This window comes from Lepeophtheirus salmonis, chromosome 12 (assembly GCF_016086655.4).
Source record: "Lepeophtheirus salmonis chromosome 12, UVic_Lsal_1.4, whole genome shotgun sequence".
Classification (NCBI taxonomy): domain Eukaryota; kingdom Metazoa; phylum Arthropoda; class Copepoda; order Siphonostomatoida; family Caligidae; genus Lepeophtheirus; species Lepeophtheirus salmonis.
This window is the reverse complement of record NC_052142.2, coordinates 4,871,189-4,896,215: the sequence shown is the minus strand read 5'-3', so window position 1 is coordinate 4,896,215 and position 25,027 is coordinate 4,871,189. Positions and strand designations below refer to the sequence as shown.

The following is a 25,027-nucleotide window of genomic DNA, read 5'->3' as shown; positions in this document are numbered from 1 at the left end:
ACTTTACTATTTAAGAGGTTGTGTAATGAATTTTGAATTAAATATATAAAAGTTATAAAACTGTATTCTATTTTGTAAACTTAATAATATAAAATAGTCCTTATAAATTAAATAGTCCTTATTAATTAAATAGTGGGCATTAACTAAGTCTACTGTATACATGTCATATTTTATTAAGAATGTTGCCAAAAAAACGTGAGTTATTAATTATTAGACTAAATTTGTCGTAGCTAGATCTGTAATCTTTGAGCATGAAAATATACAAAAAAAAAACATACAAAATTACAGCTCACATTATTATACTTTTCCAGATATAATTCAAATATAAATATAATGAAAGAATAAATCAAAATCAAAGAAACTTGGTTAGTACTACAGTAATAACAAAAAATGAACTGACATTCGTCATTTCAATATATCGAAACAATTTTTAGAAATTAATTAATTAAATCCTACTCTGGACTTAAAAAGTGTGTGAAGTTAGTGAATTGTGAAGGATCTAAATAAAAATTGGCAGTTTCGGCCAAACCATTTTGTAAATATAGTAATCAGATGAAAATAGAGGTATAAATTTTGCGTGAAGAAGAAGACAAATAAACTCCTTGGAAATGAAATATATCAGAACTGGGAGACTTTGTCATGATGAACTGCTATGGTTTGATATCTATGATAGTTCTGTTCATAGTAAATAAAATACCAAGAAATTATCAATATTTTGTCTTGGATTGAATGATTGAAACAAATTTCAAGAGTTATTACAGAATGAGGATTCCATTTCGGATTTCACTATTTGATTTGATTCATGTAACTCATATGAAACATAAGTATCCCTCATTCCTCACTACTATCACTATGAGGAACCGCAAAGTATCATCTTCTTTGACTCATATGAAACATAAGCCTACCTCATTCTTCACTACTGTGAGGAACTGCAAGTGATCCTCTTCTTTGACGTTGTCTCATATACTTGACTACAATATCGAATAACTTCAAGGGTTTTAAATCTATCACTCAATAAATGAAACCGTTGCCGCTATTACAGATTGAAATGCAGAGTCAGAGACTCAGAGAAGACGTTCTTTTTGGGAGATCTTGAGTTGTAGAAAATATGCCTTGTAAAAAACAAGAAATTATAAACTCACATGCTAACCCTATCAATTTGACTCATATTGATATTAAATATATAACAGAATTAATAGAAAATAAATATCTGATATTGATAAACAATTTCTAATGTTTTTGTGTTTTTTATCTTCATAGCTTCTGGAGCGTAACATGAAAATCCAATGTAAATGCCATGGTGTATCTGGTTCTTGTGAACTGAAAACTTGCTGGAGGTCCATTGCTTCATTTCGTATTGTAAGATTTAACAAAATAATATTTTATTCTAATCTGGTGAAAATGCTTTATTATTTTAGTTTTTTATTTAATTTTTTTGTCTTTCACCAACTTTTTATTAATTAGTTATGTTGGAACTAATAAATATGGTAAAACTGAAAAATAGGATACTTAAAAAATAATATTTATGTCAAATATTTAAAATTTTCCATCCATAATATAGGAATTGATTGATGTTGTTGAGCACATTTTTTTTACATTGACTTAGAGATCCGTATTGAATTCATCTTTAAGTGTAAGCTTTTCTCTATGTGATCTGGCTTAAGAATAATGGGAAATTATAGTAATTCGGAACTTAAACTGTTCAAAGTAATTTTCGCCTCAAAGACAAAAAAAAATTAAAATAAATAAACATGATTAATAATTTCAAAAATGTTTTATTTCTGTAAATTGTTTTAAACTCGGAATGATGTCTTTTTTTTATCTGAAAAATGAAAACAACAACAGCGCCCTTATTTATAGCTGATGATAAGTTTACTCTTGGAAGCTTAAAGGTGGGTTCGCTTAAATATTTTCGATGAAAATGTTCTTCCTTTTTTTTATTCCTCTGGCATTATTTTCTTCAACTCGAACTTTTTAAACAACTTTGAATTTTTTTCATAAATTTGATGAGTAAATTGCATAAACTGTGCGGAAATGTGAATTTTGTAATACACAAATAAGATTACACCTTCTAAAATTATTCTAGTGGTATTCTATTGTAGAGAAAAATATCACAAAAAATGCTCAAAGGAAAATTTGATCCATACCTAAAAAAACCATCTCATTACTTTTTAATATGACATATTCAAATCTAAACAATGAATAATTTTAGATTTAGTTAATGATAGCCTATTTGTAAAGATTACAACTTAATTTTTTTGGATAGTTGAGAATAATTTTTTTTTGTCATAAGAATCCATAGGGCACATCCTTTGCTTATGTTATGTGATGGTAATAACTATTAGTTATTATGTAAAGTCCACAGCCGAATCCAAAAACGGTAAATAACTTAGTTTGATTTGTACTATATGTAAACAGTAACGGTAAATGAGGTAAATATCTAACAGTTTCTTTGATAAAATATGTATTATTGATTAAGGGATGGGAGAAAAAGATTGAGATTTCAATGAAAGAGAATAAAAACTTATGAAAATGTACTCAAATATTGAAATTTTTACTATTTGGTCTGAAAACCTCTTTGTTCATACGTTTATACATCAATTTCATAATTTAAGGTTTGGAGATCTTATTATATTATATGCCAATTTGGTAATTTTAATGCAATCTCCTGAGAATAAGCCGATACAAATTTTTATCTAGCGATTTTTTAATTTAACTGCAATTTCTATTAATTCATTTATAAGCTCTTAGGACTTCCCTACTTCTGGGTTGGGAGATATAGTATATATTTAATACATAGTACTTACTAATGAGCTTATACTTGTAAATAATAAAGACTCAGTCCAACTAGGAACATCAAGATTTCCATAACGAGAATGAATAACTCCAATGGAAGACCAATTGTCAACCGCAATATTGATAAAATCCCAATTTGAAGCTTAATATAGAAGAATACGAGAGCTGATTTTAAAGGGATAAGAAGTGATGCATAATATGTGTCCCGCTCTCATATGTAAAAATAAAGTAAAAATTAAATTAACATAGTCACTCCGACAATTTGAAGAATGTTTGGGAGGAGAGCAGTTTATCTGTCATAACTTTTATTAAATCAGCTACGAGCATTCTTGGGAGGAAGGAAATTAATTGGATATCGATGCTCAATTCTACTCCTCGTCGACAAACTTATATTGATAACTGTCGACAAAACCATCATTGGTACTATTTGTCTTTCATCAGCAAACGCACTAGTAAATATTTTACACTTTAACTTCAAGAATTATATCATAATGACAATATCTTTGGAAATTAAAAAAATCTGTTCTGATTACCAACTAGAAAAAGCCACTCCTTCTTTTCAGGGCATGTTTTATACACCTTAACATTTTAGTCATTCATACACAATTCCTGATAATATAGATAGTGATACAATCGATGAAAATTATTATTAGCGAAATCAGAAGTGATTCGAATTCGGAGGATATTTCATATGTCTGAAATTAATAAAATAGAGGAAGAAAAACCCTAAATTTCAATACAGAAAAGTGATGACTTCCTTCACAAATTCAATCCTAGGTCCTACTAACTTAAGTAGAAAATACCGATATCCAAACATTATTAAATTAGATATCATTATGGCGATATTGTAAAAAACTTCTTTTATCAGATAAAAGAGACCAAAACCTTTTAATAGTTATATCTAGTTGAAGTTAGTATAAATGAAAGTCATCTTTTTTTAAACCAACATATTGCACCAAGTACTGACTTTAGAGAGAGATAAAGATTAGTTCATGGAATATAACTCAAATATATCCACAAATTAGAATTTTTTTGGAGAAGTGTTCAAAATTAGTCTATTGAGGTGATAAATTTTAAAAAAATCAAACATTTTCTTCCCTTAAAGAGATCAAGTATATACTCAAACATACATTTTTTAAGAAATACTTTGAAATAACAGTCAGTTTCCTCTACCTTGAACATGAAACTTAATGGCTGTTAACAAAACGACCAGGATAGTTTGTGATGTTGAAACCAATTATGAATATATAATGATTGATATCATCTTCAGAAGCATATGGAGAGAACAGGATCAAGGAACGATTGTTAAAAACAGTTTCAATCTCTATTAATGGAGTCTCTAGTCGTTCGACAGTCATATGTTTATTTCCAAATTGACGACAAAGAATATTCTTTAGTAATTTCAACATTGTTTCCCTTGCACCTCCACGTGCTAGAAGACAGATAATTTTCATACAATTCCTCTAAAATTTGACCATTTTCTTATTTTTCTGAGAGTAAAAATTTGACCAAAATATTTGCAGATCCAACCAAATTGTGTTCATGATCGCACCAAATGAAACTGAGGGTTCATTTTTGTCCCCCAACCAACGAAGAGTCTTAGATTTGCATATTCAATAAGAAGAACAACAAAACGTGATGGATTTGGCAATAGCATCGGTCATCGGGTATAAGATGGTAATATCTTGATGTTGTTAAGGTGACCAATAACCCTTATCAGTTGATCATGGGTACCCTAGGCAATATCTAAGTTTGCAGAACTATATTTCCTCGATAACATACTGCATTCACTTACAATCTTGAATAGCATGTATTTCATTTGTTTCGGATTTGGTATATTCGTTCATAGATATGATCAAAAAAGATTTACATGAAATTATAAGGACAAGTCCACATCGACAACTTGATTGAAAGCTTCAAGATTTGGAGGGAAAATTAATTAATGTGACTAATATTTGTAGAACTTCAAAATATCATCAAATTTTGTGGCTTATAAATGCAAAAGGCTCATGACAAGTAGTACAGTAAATAAAATATTAGTTGATGAGTTAATTTACAGATACAATAAAGGTGCCCCAGCAAAATTCAGTGATAAATGTTAATTGATTTATGAAATAAAATTTTAAATTTAAGCTAAATTTTTCTAATGACAATAAAAATATTTTATTGAAAAAAAAATTAAAATTGGCCTCAAACTACCCGAAAATTTATTTTCAAACCTGAATGTGTGGTTTTTTAATACTATTTTCAAATTAGTAAAGAAATACTAGTAAATGAGGGGATCATTAAAGCCCTTTTATACTTCAAGCAATAGCTTTATAATATTTTAAATGTACAAGGTATAGTTTCAACAAAAAGATCAACATCTTCCAAACTATTATATTAGCATGTGTTTTAGGTGTCTTATTTTTAGGGTGATAAAATAAACATTCTATTTTGCAATTGTTAATTAGTAGGGTGAGTCCAAAGATAAAATAAAAAGTATGTGGTAGTTTATCACATTTCATAAAAAACTTCCATAAAATAAATAAAAAGATCTAGTTGAAAATAATGGAAAAAAATTATTTAAATAAGAAGTAACAGAAACTTGGCTTCATACGACTAAAAAAAGTAGGACGGAGACAAAAAGAACGACAATTCCACATGGGATATACAAAAAAAAGTTATATTATCTATTGATGCGTATTAGAAGGCGAAGAAACGTCATATTATCTTTCGAACATGATGTGTGGTAGTGTATCGGATCCCCCGTGTATAACCACGTTAGAAACGAATAATCTGGAAATTTTATGGCGAAGACAGAGTATCTTGCAGTAGTTAAAATTAGAATAGCTCGAAATTCTTCATATCCAATAGGGTGGCCTTCTAGCAGCTTCTCTGATATTCTACAGCTCGAGATAGCTAACTCAATAGCGTACATTTTTGTAGGAGCGCTCAAAATATTTGAAGTGAGCCCGAATAGAAGCATAACAGTCACTGATTTAACACTAATTCCTATTATGTTAAGCAATATTTTTTTTTTGTATATGTAGTTAAGGGCAATTCTCAAAAGCATGCATAACTGTGTTATTCCTTTTCATTTATTTATTTCATATGAAATTATAGATGTAAACCCTGTTTTAAATATCCTTACTTGGACCCAATTTACCAATTGGAAGAATAACGGGTTTTTAAAGTTGATTTTCAAACCAGACCTTATTTCATACTTCTTGAAGTAATTTTAAATCAATTCAATTCGTTTAGTTAATTGCCCCTCAGATTAAGCCTCTAACATCAATGTAATGTCGTCGACTACCATATCAATTATATGTCTCGAGATCCCAAAACCCACTCCAAACCCCTTCAATTTTTATTATTATCGAATCTCCAAGATCTAGTATAGGATAGAATAATAGGGGGGCTGAATAACAATCTTGACTGCAACGCTTTCTTAAAACAATTGGATTGCTTTCTTCCTCTCCCATCGAATTAGTTGATGTCCCATTCAAGAGAAGAGGTCTGATGAAATTAAAGTATTCTTTTGGAAGAAGTCTTTTAACTTCTTAAGAAATATGACTTTGTATTACAGAATCAAATGCTTTCCAGCTCTAATACCCCCAAAGTTGATGTTTTTGCGTGCAATTTCAACAGCAGACTATAAATTTCTTGAAATGTCTTAAATCCTTCTCCCACTAGGAATCCCTTTTTTTTTACATGTTTGAAGTTCAAAATTGGTTCTATTTTACTGACAAGGACACCCGAAAGAATGGAAGAATTCAAATTGATAGCCATGATGGGTCTCCCAACGTTGATGTCGGTAGCAACCCCTTTTTTAGGGATCTGTACTATCCGGCCTTTTGTTATAGATTGTGGAAGGTTCCCACGAATTTCCATGGACTTCCACAGTTCAAATAAATAGCGTACAACCTCATCTACGCATTGGGCGAAAATCTTCCCACCAATACCATCTGGACTAGAAGCTTTTCCATCCTTAAAATGACTTTGGATGTATTTCGATATAATTTTTTTTGTGAAGATCGAACGTTTTCCTAACTTATGTCGAAGAAAATAAGCTTTTTCACCCCCCCCCCCTCTAAAGAGTTTTTGGAAGCGCCTATGAAAGAATTTCAAATTCCATGTGTGTCAGCGAAAGTTTGTGTAGTTTGTAGAAGCAAGTATAGGTTCATAATATCCAGGCAATTGTTTGCTTCAGAATTACTTATCTGCTTCTGTCTTTTCTATTTCTAGATTATTTTAGCATGTAAGAAATGAATAAAAGCAAGATGTGGTCCTTACATAACAGTCCAATGATTGAGAACAGTTCAAAGCTGCAAGTAAAGTGATAAACTGAGCTCGATGAAAAATCAAGAAGTCATACTGTTTTCATTGACGAGTTACGAAGATTATTCTACATAATATATTATAATATTACATAATACATTGGCAACGTTAACATGACAACATATATTAAAACATTCCCTGCCTGAGATTTATCTTTTAAATGTTTATAAAAATTAAATTTTTGTTGTATATTTTTAATCAATTGTGAACGAGTGATATCTCACCTCAACTTCAACATCTTAATGTTGGATCTGTATGTTACCTCCAAAGTAGAGTACTCTCAATGTATATGATTTTCTGGATCAAACTTTATTACATCAAGAATATGTTGTAATACATAACCGTTAATGGAATGATTGAAAATTAGATAGTTCAAGTAATATTACAAGGTTTGGTAATCGATAACTATATGATGATAATTATGATCTTGACATATGTCTATTTTCCATCCTTAGAAGGAGGAGATGATTAAATCATTTATCAGATAAGTAAGTACATCGAGCGAATGCATGTAAAAAGCGGGAGCGAGACATATGGTACTATTGATTAAAGTAACTGTTTTGGATGATATAATATCATGTAATTCTACTATAGAAATAGAAATCTTCTATATTTCAAATTAAACTAGAACAGTTAATATAAAAAGTAGTAGAAATTTTCAAATTCAGGAATACTTGATTTATTTCGTGAAACTTATACAAATAACTTTCATATTTCTATATTATAAATCTATTAACATTGAGATCTTCCTAAAATTCGCCTTCATCCTATCATACTTCAAATACACTACATCTAAATTTGGAATCCATGAAGCACACCCAAGAGTTTACCCCAAAAAAAAACAGATGTTAGACAAATACCTTTTACAGCATTTGAAGTTAAGATCCCCTTTGAGACCATTCCGGCAGTTCTTCGTTGTTTGTAAATCCAGATACTACTTAACTTTCAACTGTGAAAATCAGGGCTTGTATTTTTAATGATCCGAAGATACGAAAACTCCTCAGATATGTTCTCCCAGAGATAATCATAAAGCCATATAGAGGAAATCGAAGAAACATACTTCTAAATTGATCATTCATCTCAAGAGAGTAGATTCGACTCCTTCTTTGCAAAGAAGATTAAAAGATTGCAACATTGAATAAATCCATTCACGATGAATAGGGAATTTCAACATTTCTAATATTATAATTTATTTGAATTTTTACGAAGCACGGTATTATATAGAAATATTAATTACTACGAAGGATGACGTCTTTATCGTTACATTGAACAAAAGAACATTATTAAGATAATTCATTAAAGTATTATAACGTATGCATAAAATTGTAAGTTAAATAAGTATGGGTAAATTAAAAAAGAATCAACTAAAAAAACAATTACATTAATTATAACTAGAAGTCATAAGCAGAGAATCAGACAAATTTAAAAGAACAAATGATAAGATATAGAAGTTATTAATATAAAATAAAACAATTAAATTCAACAAATTATTAAACTATACATATACAAAATAAAATGAGACATGTTTATACTGAAAGAAATATACTTATTAGCAGAATAAAAGATGCATTGGCAATGCAGACAAAACTATCGAGAAAAGAGAGATTATCTTTAGAAGTCCACAATTATCTTCTACTCGTTTTCCAATGATCAGAGAGGTACACATGTAATAAAGAAATTAAGGCTCTAGGTTATATAGGAAATTATCCATATAGATTATAAATCACAAACTCCGCCTTATAAATGAAATTGTGATTGATATAAGATATTTTTGCATCTTTATTTATACATCAACGAAACTGAAGAATCCTTATAAATGAAATATTTTTCTTAGAGTGAAGACGAAGCAGAGTTGACTTAAGAACAAAGTAACTTCAGCATTTCAACGAAGGAGCAGTGGATGGACGATGAGAACTCTTTCTATTCCTCACTTGGACTTTCAGTCGATTATTTTATACTTTTAATTGAACTCATTAGTTGTTATAGCAGTATACAACTAGTCTGAAGAAGATTTGGAGGAATTTATGTATTTTTGGACATAGAGCCAATGATTCATGAGGTCTGAAGTCATTAAAACAAACCTTGAAAGGGAAGGAGTATCTGCACAATGAACTATCCTTCCATTAAACAAGATGAAATCCATCGATTGAGGCACACAGAGACAAGATCCCTTGAAGAGAACATGAAGAGAGGATGAGAAGGTTTGTTGCTAGGATATCCAAATGGAAAAATATGAACTCTCAGGGAAAAAGGAAAGATGGAAATCCAATTAAGTGCGGTAGGGGAATTTTTTTAAAGGCATTTCACTAATAAAATTACTTATATTCAATATTACTAAGGTAAGCAGCTAACTTAGACTTTACTAGAGGGAGATGTTGTACAATAAATATTAATAAATAATGAAGGAAAAAAGAAGAAAGAAAAAAAAAAGGAAAATCTACGCAAGATATATAGAAATACAAGGTATTTTCATAACGTTGTTTTGTCAGATGTTTGGATCCACCACGTCGTCCTTCTTTTTCTTTTTACATGAACGTCAGAAGTGACGTTATTATAGTGATATTTCGCGACATTACTGGGTAATTACAAAGAGCGATATTCTTTAATTCCATAACTTAAAAAAAATTTGAACTATTAAAAATAGTAATAAATAAATTTACGTAATATTTAAAATCGTCCATTCTAGCCTGTCATGAGCGTTTCACCTTTACTAGACCTGGAAATAAAGTTACAACCCGGTGATTGTTAAATAAATATAAAACGTTATAATTTGATATATTACATATTATATTAATATATAATATAATATAAAAATACCTATTTACATAGGTATTTAGAAGAACTCCCTCACTGAAGGGTTATAAATCATTTCATTAGTGATTGGTGATGGCGTGTTAGGAATGTATTCCTAATGGTAATATTTTTCAACTCTACTGAATCTTCCACGTTATTTTACTCCATACTATCTTTCTAGAAGCTCCCCTTTTACTATAAAAATTTATAATTACATTAATTGATAGATCAGAAGCGAATAATAAAAAGTTATAGACAGGAGACCTAGCAATGTTATTCTTTCATTCTAAATGTAATTTTCCCATCATTTTTATAAAAATATTGATGTAAACTTTTGGTAAAATATTTGCCATAGGAACTAGTCCTCCATACAATCGTATGCCAGATCTCTTTGGGGAGTTAAAGGGGCTATGACCCTCCAACATCTTCAACAATGTTTCCTTTTTTTTAACACTTTTTCAGCTATATCAAAAGGTGGAGAAAACTATTGACCTATATGGAGAATAAAAGTTTTAACCGTAACTTTAAACGCTGGAATATTTGAAAAATTGTGGGGAAAAAGTAATTCAATTCTTCTTGTCTGTTGTCTGTCCTTCCGCTATTTAAGTAAGGTCATTCGGGTATAGATCAAAAGTGTCTCTTTTTACCGGTTAATTCCGAAACCTTCATACTTGCCTTTCAAAGAGCAATTTAAATAGTTAATTTCAGTAATGAATTGTAAAAGAGAAATATTTCTCTGCAGATTTTACCCGGTACTATTAGGTCACTCTGTTCTATATATACCATAATATTAGAAGTAATGTTGTAAATAAGGGTTTGGATTGTATTGAAAAATCTTTTTGAGAGCTATTTGCTCACTACAGAAATAATAAAATTATGACACACAGTACCAAACAGCTTTCTAAAATCAATTACAATTAATACTCAGAATTTTCCACTTCTTTTCGTTAATTCAATATCAAACTGAACATTTCTTGGAATGTCAGAAATATGTCTATTTTTAAGGAATCTTTTCTTCTTTGATTCCATATTTTTATTAAAATAGGCTTGATTTGTTTTGCTAACAGTCCTGCTAAAATTTTATTAGATTAATAGAAAATTGTTAAAGGTCTCCAATGACTAGCCTTGGTTCCATCCTTTTTTGAAATGATTTATATCCTACCCCAACTCAATTCAGGAGGGCAAACAACTATTTTCTGTAAATTATAATCAAATAAGCTTAGAATAGAGTTTGACTAAGAAACTAAACCATTCTCAGTAAAAATGTTATTTGTTGTTTTGGCGGAGAAACTTACCTTAATGAAAGAACTTTTTATCTTTGGTAATAGTTGCTTTTAGTTTCAATTTTCTATAGCATTTCCTCATCGACACATGAACGATAATATTGTGTCCCGAACTATTTTAGTAATGTGCTATAATGTATTCTGCTTGACAGATCTGAGTAGTAAGATATACTTAGTTGAATTTATATTCCTCTAGGTCAGAGGTCACGCAAGTTAATTTTGACTGTTCTGCCATATTATTATGGATAATCATCTAAATATAGGCATATTAATCTATAATGATAGTTGAGAGCCTTCAGAAATTTCCTTCTTTGCACCTGGAGAGTTCAGAATAGAGAAATAAAATATAGATTTTCTTTTAAATTCCGTTTATATTTCCTTTCTTTATTATTATTCCTGAAGTAAAAAATAAGGGTATTGTTTAAATAAAATTAAATTGAATACTTGTTTTCTCTTAACACCCAGAAATTCAATTGTATATTCAATAACATGGGTTTCCACCATTACTTTGCAGAGATAGCTGTTTGGCCCTCTGCCGTGACACTAAATAGCTGTTTGGTTCCTACTCTCCAAAAGGTTACCAACCCCTGCGCTAGGTCAATGATCCATTAAGGAATCCCCAGATTTATATTTAAAAGAATTACGAATAATTATAAATTAATCATATAACGATAGGAAATATATCGTTTAAATATATACAAAACTTTCTTGATAAAAAAGAGCAAACGACTATTTCAGATTGCAGTATATGAAATAACCATTACTTATTCTCTCAAATCTATCATTTTGGAAACAATAATCTGTTGCAGGGACTGCTACTTCTCTAACTATCTTAATTGTGTCTCTAAAATCATTGGAGGAAATATATTCGTAAGGTGACTGTACACATACGTTATTTTCAAAAATGATGGGATTTACATCCGTGTTTTTTCGTTGGTTTGTAAGACCTCTCACTTTTTCTTTTACTCCCTAGAAATTTTCTTCAACACTTCTTATATTTAACTCATCTTCTACATGAGCTAACAAATCTCCAGTATTCTCCTTGTGCTCTAAGACAAATCCCATCTCTAATTATATGATAATTGCAACTATTCTATGCCAAAATGAATATTATATTGATAATATGATCCGTCAACAATTTAGTCTGGGATAAGAAAAATTGTCTATTACTTTTATTGACTTCACAATTATGTTAAACAAAAAGGGTATCAATTCAATACCGATAAACGATATTAAATTGGTCAATATAGCACTATATCTATTAACTTCTTTAAGAAGAGCTTTTCATGGCTCTTGGCATAATGATTCGACAAATATTATTTATATATGTTGTGTCACAAAGTAATTCTAATTGTTGAGTAATTATTTCAATAAATTGTGAACCTTATACTCAATTGACATCAAATATGATTAAGTGATTCATACCTGAATAGCTTATAATCCCCTTAACGATAATAAAATGTTAGGTTATTACGTAATTTAGTGATCAACAGTTTATGAGTCTGTTTATGGCATATTAAATTTTTCATGGAAAATTTGATTTATAGTTGTCTATCTATTTCCATAAAACTCAATTTGGATCCTATTTAACTTGCGGTAATTTTTCTTAACTAAATTATATTTATAAAGTTTACTTGCTTCTATTCGTAACTACTGTTTTTATTTTTTCTATATCAACTTTATTTGGATTACAAATGATATATCTTGTAATTTATAATTGACGATTAATATCCAATAAACATGGTTTTACTAGATTTTTTTTAAATAATCATCAAAAAATTAGAACCATTTCTGATATATGTTCGAAAATGCACATTTTATAAATTCAATAACTATGAAAATATTATTTCCAGACGAAAAATATATAAATGAAATAAAACAAATTTAATCCATTATCTTCATTCTATATTAAAAGTTTTTTTTCTATCTATATGACATCCATGTTAAATTCATAATGCCTTGACGGAGCTCCAATATTGGTTAATTAATTTCTTAATCTGTATGATTACAAAATATATATCAACGATTAATAACCTTTGAAATACAAATGTACCATCAAGTTACTCTATGACATCTCTCACACTTCAAAAGCAGCAAAAATCTTGCATTGTATTCCAGTTCATATAGCTATGAATCCGAGGTTGATTAATACAAGCCTTTCACACACCAAATCATTTAAAAAAGTTTACTTATTTTTATAAATAACTATTATTTTAAAAAAATGAGGTATTCATATATGTAGAATATTTCACTTTAAAATATATTAACGAAGGATACAATATAGCATACGTACAACATCAGACATTATCATAATCACCCCTTTACTAGTGCAAAACATAATTTCAATGTCAAAAATTATTGGTTAGAATCCGTACAAAAATTGAAGATCACTTATATGAGTATAAGTAATAAAACTAGGAAATGCAATTATATTATTCGCCATTCTTATTTGTTTGATTTTAAAAATATTGAAGATGATTTTTTAGACATATTGAACTTCCACTATTAATATGTCTACGAATCTAAACGAGTAAAATCCATATTGCCAATTACTAAAGTTAAATAATGTGGAACATGTTATTTTAATTGTCCATTGAAGATTGACAGAGATCATGTCATTGTAAGCCTAAATTGTAGCTATTCGGATACGAATGATCTGATCATATCCCAAGTTGCAGCAACTATCTTCCGCATAGTCCATATACTTCGAGACATAAAAAATGATCGAATACTATAAGATTATGAAAAAACCAAGATAACTATAGTACTTGTTTGAAACGTTGATGTAAGAAACTCTATCTGAAGATAAAATCTGGAGATTGGAATAAATCATGAAAGACATTACAGAAGGAGTCCAATAATTGATTAAATATCATGACACAGGATGTAATATATTACTTCGCAAGCCGGAATTGGAAGTAAAAATAAGGAATAAGAATTTCGATATTTGTGTTCTCAGCCTATGAAACACATTTTTTGTAAGATGTTGCTTTTCGCTTGATGTCACTCATTTATTTATTTTTACTAAAGTATTTAATTAATTTTATTAGGCACAAAAATATTACGTTTTCGTGCACATCTTACTGGGTAGTTACCAGACAGATCTTGCAATAATTATTAATTTGAAAAAACAGTCAATTCTAAAATCTCATATTAAAAAGGTTATACTTTAAAGAAAAATGAGTAAGAACACAGGTTTCACGATTAAATGTAGAAATGAAAAATGTTTATAGACATTCGGCTCCCCGATAAATAAATTATTTTTAATGAAGTAACATTACTAGGGATGTGAATATTGGCTAAATAGCGGTGAGTGTAAAATAGAAACAAAAGTATGAGTTGGTATGAGCAAAATATCCATACTCTTATTTTTTTTTAATAAAAAGTGTAAAAATTTCATATTACAAGAAAGCCTTGCCTTTTTTTATGAAGCAGAAATTGCAAGAAAAAAAACAGTTGTTATTTTTTCGATAACACAATTTCTAGTTTTCATCTCACAAATGTGAAAATGATTGAAATCCCAACAAACGTAACTTTAAACAAAAATGTACATGTTAGTACCTTGTAGTCCATATATATTTTATTAATTATGATTCCTTATTTTAAAAAAATCAAACGTCCTTCCTCAGCCTACAAGAAACATTATAGTTATATTAGCTAGCAGATATGTGGTCTTTCAAAGTTACCATATTTTTTATGACATTCTCTCATGGGGACTTTTTTCATATCCCTAAAGACAAGCCAAACTGACAACTTTTGTTTATATTAATTGCTTTTTATGTAGTAATTTTTCTACGCTAACATAACCTTTCATTTATTTTTAGCCAAAGACGACTTTTTAAAATTCGAGTGTAAGTATTTATTTAGTAAACGACACGTAGTGTTATTTAATAAAGTTACGTGCCGTTTACGAAACAAATACTTGTAACCGAATTTTTCTTACCTATCCTAAGGTAGAAGATGTCTTTGATTTTTAGGAAGAAACTTTCAAATGATTATGCAGATACCTAGTAAATATATAACAAAGTAGTATCAGCTTTTACTTGCAGGTAAAAAAAAAATATTTAAATATAAAATATATTCTATCAACATAATTGATTTCCATCAAATTTATCACCAAGGGTTCTTTTTTTTTTTGAGAAATAATATTTTTATAAAAAAAATAAAATAATAAGTCTTTAATTTTGCCACTCAATACCCAACCCAAGTACTTTTTTATCGATATACTCGTATACATGTGTCATTCCTCGATAAATTTTCAAAAGGAAACGGATTTGTCTAGCTCACAAATGAAATTTTGGATCAGCAACTCAATCCAACTCTGAGTTCTGAAGTCTTAAATAGAAATAAGTATGTTGACGATTTTTTATTAGCGATATTTCCTAAAACAAGTATAGTACTTTTTTGTACATTTATTACATTTTTATATATAAGGGCATGTTCATTGGAACACTTTAAAAAAAAAAAAAACTATATAAATGAAGTTATGATTTTAATCGACCACACCATTACTTCTAATGCCATGATTTTTTTACCACTTTTATAAATATAAAAAATTTAAAAAAATCTCTATATGGTTAAAGTTAAAGACAAATCAAAAACCACATATCTTGAAAAATTGAATGTAATGTTTTACTGTTGCTGCTTTTTTTCTTCTTTTCATAAAAAAAAAAAAAAAAACACAATATATTTTGTTAAGTTAACTGATTATTCATTATGTATTATACTTCCCTATCATTACTTTGCTTTATGAGAGATTGATAATCAAAAATTGATCAAAGTTCTAATTTCCTTATCATGAAGACCTCAGAATTCAGACTTGGATTAAGTTAGAGATACAGAATAATTTTTCTGAGGTATTTTACTGTCAAAGAAACCACATACCAAATTTTTGTCAAAACCGTTTCCTCCTGAAAAATTTTCATGGAAGTACTCATATATATTATGGTATTCTTTATTAGGGTACTAGATAATTACAATCTTTCCACTCCATAAATAATTTATGAAAATATATCAAATTTTCCATAAAACAACAAATAATTTTGACTTTTTAGATAGGTGAAATTTTAAAAGAAAAATTTGACAATGCACACGAAGTTACACAGAAAAAACGAAGAGGTAGAAGAATGCTGTTACCTAGATATCAAAAGTTTAAGCCACATACTGATACAGATTTAGTGTATCTGAAAAATTCACCTGATTATTGCGACTTTGATATGCAAAGAGGTTCATTAGGAACTCATGGGCGTGAGTGTAATCCAGTAAGTACTTAAGTTAATTATTTCAAGTTTTTATACTGCAATTAATTTTTTTTAGATTTAATATTATGAATTTGAATAGTTCACGTTCAATGATGATAATTTGTAGTGTTCATTTAGGTTATTTAAAGCATTAGGCATAAGCAAACTAAAAAAATATATATTATCCTTAAGGTGGTAAGACAGTCTGTAGCTTGTATAAAAAATTGTGCATGCTCAGAATAATTTTGAAAGTGCCCTCTGTGTGAGAAACGTATATTTACGTATATGCTATTATTTATTAAATGATATTGTGATTCAGGGAGTTATATTATTTTGCCACAAGTCGGCGTTATTATCCCTTGCCTTGTTTACAAACGAATATAATTAAGCTCATGTCCCATTGTTAATTAAGTTTCTTTATTTCTAGTTTTTGACAATTTATATTGCGAATATTTATTATTATTTAATGAAGAATATACAAAATTAGCTTTGTGAAAAAAATAAAAATGAGATAGTAGATATAGTTAAAAAAAATGAACGTTCTAATTTTCTGAAATTAAGTACAAAACTTAAAACAATGCTTAGATTAAACAACTCTGTTAATCAAGCATTAGTAACTTACTTAATTTTATTACACTATATTTCGAATAAAGCTTGATGTGGATAATACAATAGATGAGCTGAATTAATAAGAAATTAAAAGTATCACGAAGGGCTTTCATATCAACTCTCAACCTTGACTGTCGAAAAGGAAGTAATCTAAAAAAAACATCATGTACCTTCTGTATTTTTCTTCTTGCCAAATGTTAATTATTGTTATTATTTTTTTTTTTTTTTCACATAAGACTTTATGCGTTTAGAAAAGTTACATATATAAATAAACATATTAATTTACAATTAAATTCTTACACAAAAGTCAATACAACAGTTAATTAGTACGGTGAGTCAAAAGATAAAAAAAATAATCTGTAATAGTTTATCACATATCATAAAAAATCCTTCAATAGAATAAGTAAAATGATCTGGTAAAAAATCAATGGAGAAAAAATATTAAAATTATATGACTAAATAAATTACGATGGAGACGAAAAGAACAACAATTAAAAATTGGATGTACAAAACTTTTTAAACTCTTTGTGGATGCATATTAGAAAGCGAAGAAACATCATATTATCTTTTGAACCAAACGTGTAGTACCTTATCAAATCCCCCTTGTACTTCCACATTAGATTAGAAGAATCTTGAAATTTTATGGCAAATACAGAATATCTTGCAGCTGTCCAAATAAGAATAGCTCTAAATTCTTCATTTCGGTTAGGATTGCCTTCTGTCAGCTTCTCTGTTATCCTTCTTCTACAATTCGAGAGAACTAACTCTACAGGGCGAGATTTTATAAGAAACCTTTAAATATTTGAAGTGAGCCCAAATAGAAGCATAGCAGGCACGAATTTTTCCCTTATTCCTGTTTTGTTAAGCAATATCATTTTTTTCTGTATATGTTGTAAAGGGCATTCCACAAAAGTATGAATAACGGTGTTAAACAATTTTCCACAGTCCTTGCAAGTATCATTGAAAATTATACATTCTGAAGGTATTTGAAATTAGGAGATAAACTACTTTCCATCTTTTACTTTAGAAATTGAACCCATGATTCTCTTCTTCCGAGTTGTAGGTTGAATATTTTTAAGAACTTGTAGCATATTTTGTAAGCTTCCTCCTTATAATTTAATGCAAAAGACATTCTCAAAGCTATGACATGGCAATAATGTGATTTTCTGCGGCTCTCTTTAGTGGATTAAAAAATTCCCCACAGTTGAACATTTAGTCGTAGCTCAAATCGTGAAAGGAGATAACACCGCTCAATAAGACTTACCATTTTTTTTTTTTTTTAGTTTTTAAAATAAAACTTCTTTTTACAGTTCTGACGCACCACATGAACTGTGTTCCTTTCTAAATAATCCTATGTGCTGCCACTAAAGATAAATTATTATGCCAAGTAATAATTTACAAAATATGTTACCAGCATAACCAAAATGTAGACTAGATATGAAGAAATTGTAGTGCAATACTCATTATCTGGATGTTTTAATGTCAATTTAGAATTTTTCGATAGATTTTGGGCGGCATTCTGGAGAGGAGAGATAATCCTCCTCCCATAAGAGATTTAGGTAGTTTGATTGAGCTAAATAGATCCTATTAAATAACTTAGTGGAAGCCAGGACTCTTCTTCTTCAAATGCCCTCTTAGAGTGTCAGATCTAGTGTAATCTCTTGTTTGGGAACACCCTGATAAAAAAACCATAACTCAATCTGAAATCCCAACCAGCAATGCTGATATTGCGTCAGATATATCCTCAGCTAATTTGATAGACATACTGGCGTAGCAAGCCTTCAAAGTCAGATTCAGAATCTCTAAATTAGTTCAGAGGCTTCTGCTTCTTTCAAATGAGGGGGTGTCTGCTTTCAACCGTGTATATTAGAAAATTTGGAAGGAGACAAACAATGAAACCGTTTCAAAGTTATTTGGAAAGGAGATATGTAAAAAAGGACAAAGAAGACAAAATCAATCCCATGCAAAACGAATACTTAGAAGCACCTGCGAAGTGGTTTAAACACTGCCTTTTATCAGGAACTTAAGAGATTGGGGCCAAATTTTTTAAAGTCCCAGACGTTTGTACTCATTTTGCAACACAGATAACAAACAATGCACCACCTCTGTTGGGACTGCGACCTATTAAAGGACCTGGGTAAACGGGTCGGTCCCGCAGCTTCTTTTAGAGAATTTTAGGCCAAAACTAAGCGTGAAGAACTTTAACCACATTTTAAAGGCAAGGAAGAAAATAAAGTTAACACCATAATAACAAAAAACCAAGAAATTATATAGGTTAAAAGGACGACAAAAATTAAAGATCTTCAAGGTATAATTCCTACGATAAAATAGAATATCAGATCTTATGAATAAATTTAAATAACTGTATTAAATTCTTATTTAATTGTCGCTTTTTATTTTCCTTTTCATCTGTTTATTATTTTTTTATATGTTCGTTATGTTGATCCTTTTAATATAGTTTTTAGAGTATATTGTAAAGATGAACTGTGATGTTTTTGATATCACAATTAATTAAATATAGAATGGCATATGCCCAAGAAGTAAAAAATCGTTGACTTAATATAAATCACTAGTTACTGGTGAAATAAATATTTTAGGTTCGTCATCTCCCCCACAACCCACCCATCTAGATAATTCATTTACGCACTTGGTCTTATTGATAGTCTTTGAAACCAAAGACACACTTCTGCGATTTGTCCCATCTCTTATGGAAAAGTGATTATAGTTTTTTGGTGTACAAAATTGGGACTTAAATGAGCAAGACTTGGAACTAGGGGACCTCACATCTTCGAGGCAGATAATATACAGTTTTCCAAAGAGTCCACTTTTCATAAAAGAATGTCGAGAAATTCGATCTCTTCCACACGTCGTATTATGTGAAAGTATTTTACCGACTCCCATAATAATATTTTGATCCCTAGAAATAGGAGGTTTGAAGAAATCATGGATTTTGGTTTGCTTCTTAAAATACCATACCAGTTTATTTGAAGATACTTAAATTAATTATTTGGAGTTTGTCCTTTCTGTGGGGAGATACCGGAAGTTGACAAAGATCTTTTTGAAACCGAACAAGACCTTTTCCTAGATAGTAAAATGAGAATGTTATTATTTTTTTTTTTTTGGATTGCATGTAATGGATGATTTGTGCTTAATAAAATTAATCAAAAAAATTTAAAAAGAATTTTTTTTCTGTCTTCCTATTGAAAACACTGAGGTGCTATGATTTCTTAAATTGTATTCACTGAGGAGGAATCAATGAAACTAATATTATCTACAATTACCTCAAAGGACACAATCTTATTTTCATTAAGTAAAAGTTTATTTTCTTCATAAGTTGATCATTTTTTTTGCTCCCCCTTGGTTTCTCCACTATCATCCTCCTTGCATATCATTTCCAGTACCTCAGAGGAAACAATGTTAGTTTCCTTAAGTAAATGCCTTTTTTTCATGAAATTTTGATTCTTTTTTGGGGCTTCCTCAGTTTTTCTACTATTACATTTCCTTGTATGCCATTTCCGGGACCTTATTAGATTTTTCAAAAGCCATTCGTATTACTCTTCCAGACATAATGAGTCTTCTCTTGATTCTAATCCAACAGTTGCCTCAGAAATAAACACCTCTTGAGGAACTTCTTCATTCAAATAGGCAGTGAACTTGCATGAAGTATGGCAATTGGCCCCATGTCAAGTTCACCACCTATTCCGGATATACACATTTGACTTAGTTACAACTTCTTTTGTATCTTCAGTACCAAGATCTTGAGGGTCCTGGTTTATTATCGTAGATGTAGAATTTTCATGGGGAGTTGGTGGCATCTTTTATACATGGGCCTGATTTCTTATATAAGGGTAAGTATCCGTTTGAAAGATATAGGAAGGTGCGGTTGAATTTAATATAACAATACCACAATTTCTTCCATCTGATATTAAAACTTTATCTCCTTTCGGTAGAGTAATCAAAGGTTTTGCCGTGTATTTTTGATCACAAGTAATTTTCTGAACAGTCTACAACTGATGAAGAGCCTGACTCGGCATCACAATGGGAGATAACTAGCATGCAACCAGATGAACGTTTGTTTTCAACTTTCTTCGCATCATTAACTCTGTAGGATAATATCCATTAGAAATAGGAGTAACTCTGTGATTTAATAATAGATAAGGGTCCTTGTTACCTCATAAAAGTATTTTGACAGTTTGAACTACACTCTCTGCTTCTCCATTTCCCGATGAATATCCATGGCTGCTTGTGGGATGACGGAAACCATATTCATCGGCAAATAGTTTGAAATCTCTTGAAGTATAATAACTGGCGTTATAAGACCTAGCCTGATCTGGGATTCCAAATCTAGAAAATGCCCGTTTCATCCTGTTAATGACTTCGTTCAGTCTTGTTGTTTCAAGACTAGCTACATCAATCTATCGTGAATAACCGAAACAAAATTTGTTTCCCGTTTACTTCATAGACCGTAGTGCTATATTTCCACTTCCTTTGAGGAAGCTTTTTTGGTACTCGTGACTCTGGATAATTTTTCTTGGTAGCTTGACATCTCTAGCAATTTTAAATAAGCTCTTCAATATTATTCATTCGTCCAAGCCACCATACCGTCTTCTGAGCCAGAGCTTTACATTTAACAATACATTGTTTTCCTTCATGTATTCGGTCTAACATATCCATTTCATGGCAGAGGGAATCACTAACCTAGTTCCCATCATCAACTACCTTCCTACAACTATCAAATCTTCTCGATAAGTGTTATAAAGTCCAATATGTCCTTTAAAGAGATGTTTATCAAGCTGTCCTTCAAATGCATAGATCTTAAGTTTTCTACAAACTCCATCTTCTTGCTGATGGTGTATAATTACTTGCAACTCGCTATTCGTTATAGGTAGTTCCCTAGTATATGATTTGCATAAAAAATATACTCCTCCTTGTTATCCATTAAAAATCGCAAAAGGGTATCAGACGTATTCAATGTTTTTCCAGGAACATGTTTAAACATAAAAGAATATCGCATCAGCTTCATCCTCATTCTCTGAATTCTCACAGGAAGTTAGTCCAAATCATTCGTCAACTATAACGGAATCAATGGTTTATGATCAGTTGCTAGCAAAATAGATTTCCCCAGAATGTGGTCAGAAAATCTGTCACACAAAAAAGTTGACGTAAGAGCTTCTTTCTTGATTTGAGCAAATCTTTGATTAGCTTCTCAGATACTTTTGGAAGTGTAAACCACTGGCACACATCTCTCATCGTGTTTTTTAATGAGGACTCCTCCCAGTCCATAAGAAGAAACATCCTCTGAGAACTTAGTTTCTAAGAACGAGTTGTATATAATAAACATTGGCTAACTAGTGTGACTAGTGTACCCTCCAGCGTCTTCTCCTCACCCAGACCCCAATTCAATCCATTAGTAGATTTCATTAGTTCACGTAGGGGTTTTGTCCAGGTCTGGCAAGAATTTATTGAGCTCATTTACAGTTCCTATCAATCATCTCTGCTCACTAACCTTTTCAGGAGTTCTCATCTTTATGCCCGCTTGGACCTTCTCTTTTGAGCTTTTCACGCCATTGGCTCTACCTCTTTGACTCAAAAGACCCTTGCTGGCTTACATCCTATAGATTTCACTCTGGAACTTCTCAGGGTCTGACTTAGTTCTACAAGGTATCCTTTTATACCGGAATCTCCCAAATGGTGTTATAGAAGTCGGAACATTTCTTGATTTCTTTGATTCTCTAAACGCATCCTATGAATTCTTGCATTGACATCTAACTTCTAAAAAAAAAATTGCCTCCATAAGCCGTTCTCTTTTCACTGCTAGATTCAATTTGGTTCTATCCGCAAAACCCCTAACTCTGCCCTTTCCTTTCTAATCTATTACCATAGAAGAACACCAGTCTGATAGCTCTACAAACGCCTCAGTGACAAATAGCTTGACGAGTTTTTCTAATACCTGCTTTACTAGATATAAAAGTGGAACTGGTATCCTCCTTGCAGTCATGATACTGTTTGGCTCCACATTCGATTCCATTTTGATTTTATATTCACCTTCAAACCCCCCAAGTCCTTGAAACATGGATTTAAATTTTGGAGAACGAATCGGATCTGTGGTCACTTGCTGAATAAACTTAACCTCTCCTAAGGCACTACTGACCTCTCTTCCCAGAAATAGAGAACCAGAAGAAAGTACATATATTTCTTCCTGAATCCTCATATCTCTTTTCTAAGTAACTTCAGTCAGGATACCAATCACAGGTAACTTCTGACAACCCAGTCAGTTAAGTAACTTCGTGGGCTTTCTTAAATTGCATTGACTAAAATGACTATCATATACACTTTTGGGCCGACCGTTATATCTGCCCTAGTATTTATATTAAAATTAATACATTTGCCTCCCATAAGCACTTCCGTCCTCCATGTACCATTACTATTCTTCTTTACTGTTGCATTATTCTCAACCCTAACTATGAAATAGTTTGGTGAACCAGGTAACTTCTCCACAACGTCTTGAGCCATCCTTGGGTGACTTCTACACACATTACCAAAGTGTCCAGTTCCCTTCCATTTGTTGCATTTACTGTCATTTGCTGGACATTTTTCGCGTGGGTGTACCTACTTTCCGCACCACTGACAGGATTTCCTCATGGATGTATGAGTTTAGAAGGCCTAGTGCTTTACTTTATCCAGATTTTTTTCCTTCTTATGTCTTCGGGTTCCAATCACCTAAACCTGAACCTTGGATTCATTTATATTCTTTAAAGACTATGTCCCCGATCATTCATCCCCTCTGCATTTATACACGGCCTTTTTTTGTGTAAGATCACCATTCGTTATACCCTCGATCTCACCTTGTTCGATAAACTCATCCATCATATCTTCATAAGTACATGTATTCACGAGGTTATAAATTTTGGACAAAAATTTTTTTATAAAGTTTCTCCTTCCTCCATTATGCATCGATTAAATGTATATCTTTCATACGTTATATTTGTCTTAGGAGTGCATAATTTTTGAAGTTTTAATAGAGTAGTCTTCAAGTCGTTAGAGTCCTCCTCTATACGATTTGCAACCATATTCCCACTGCACTCTTAATTTGCTATTCTTATCGTTTCACTCCTGACACCATGCATAGTCTTGTATTTTTAAATTCTAACTGATTTTATTTTCTATGAAAAGTTAACGAAAGATAAAAACATAAATAGACACACGAAAGAGCATACATATATTTAAATAACATAGACAAGATACATAAATACAACTTATCTCACAGCATTTAATTTCAAGAACTTCATTTTAATAGTTCTCCACTCTTTCCAATCTGCTTCTTCCGCTTACTAGATACCCACTCTCTCTCCCTTCTCAGATTTACTTGTTTCTTCAAATTAAGACATTTCCTTATTCCTTTATTTAAAATAAAACACGGAAAATTCTTGTAAAAATTATTAATTTTTACAATAATTCATTTTTTTTAAATGGGCTTTTACATAATATATTTACCTTCCACAAAATTAACTTTAGTATCAAAACGTAAGTGAGAGTTTTTATATGAAGATAATTTATAAGCTTTTCAAAAATGTGTCATTTTTTTAGTTATGAGCGATAAAATCTAATTGGTAAACTTGACTTAATACTAAATTCAAATTTTCTAAATTATTTTTCAATTACAAATCAATACTGCCTAGTTGAAATTAATAGTTTTATTTATTTATTTAACTTATTTTTGAATAGATAAATACCTTGAATCCGACCGTTTGTGTTAGCAAGCAATGGATGTATTGTTAAAAACACTTTTGAAAGCTTGTTAGAACCTATATCTAGTAAATATACAGATGTAGTAATAAAACTGGAAGTCCTGAAAAATAATCTATGGTATAAAGTTTTTTCGTATATATCAGAAATAGAAACGTATGAAGAAGCTAGTGCGACATTAGAATCAATCTTCTTCCTTTTTAGTGATGACTATGTAATTGAGTCATAATGAAGGTTTGT

The 25,027-nt window shown here is 30.4% G+C and overlaps 1 protein-coding gene and 1 long non-coding RNA gene across 34 annotated transcripts in view; one reads left to right on the top strand and one right to left on the bottom strand.

Annotated features, from left to right (window-relative positions):
- Positions 1–25,027, bottom strand: part of LOC139906841 (uncharacterized) — a 285,448-nt gene that overhangs the window by 63,486 nt on the left and 196,935 nt on the right. The window lies entirely within an intron of this gene.
- LOC121126884 (protein Wnt-4) overlaps positions 1–25,027 on the top strand; it is a 112,174-nt gene that overhangs the window by 84,635 nt on the left and 2,512 nt on the right. For 25 of the 32 annotated variants that reach the window (XM_071892290.1, XM_071892300.1, XM_040722246.2 and 22 more), the window contains 2 exons: positions 1,261–1,359; positions 16,247–16,453. In XM_071892290.1, coding sequence (XP_071748391.1) covers positions 1,261–1,359; positions 16,247–16,453 — 306 coding nt within the window. Of the gene's footprint in view, positions 1–1,260; positions 1,360–8,950; positions 10,369–15,016; positions 15,242–16,246; positions 16,454–25,027 lie in introns of those variants that run through there. The other 7 variants (XM_071892301.1, XM_040722245.2, XM_071892292.1 and 4 more) reach the window with 5 other exon arrangements.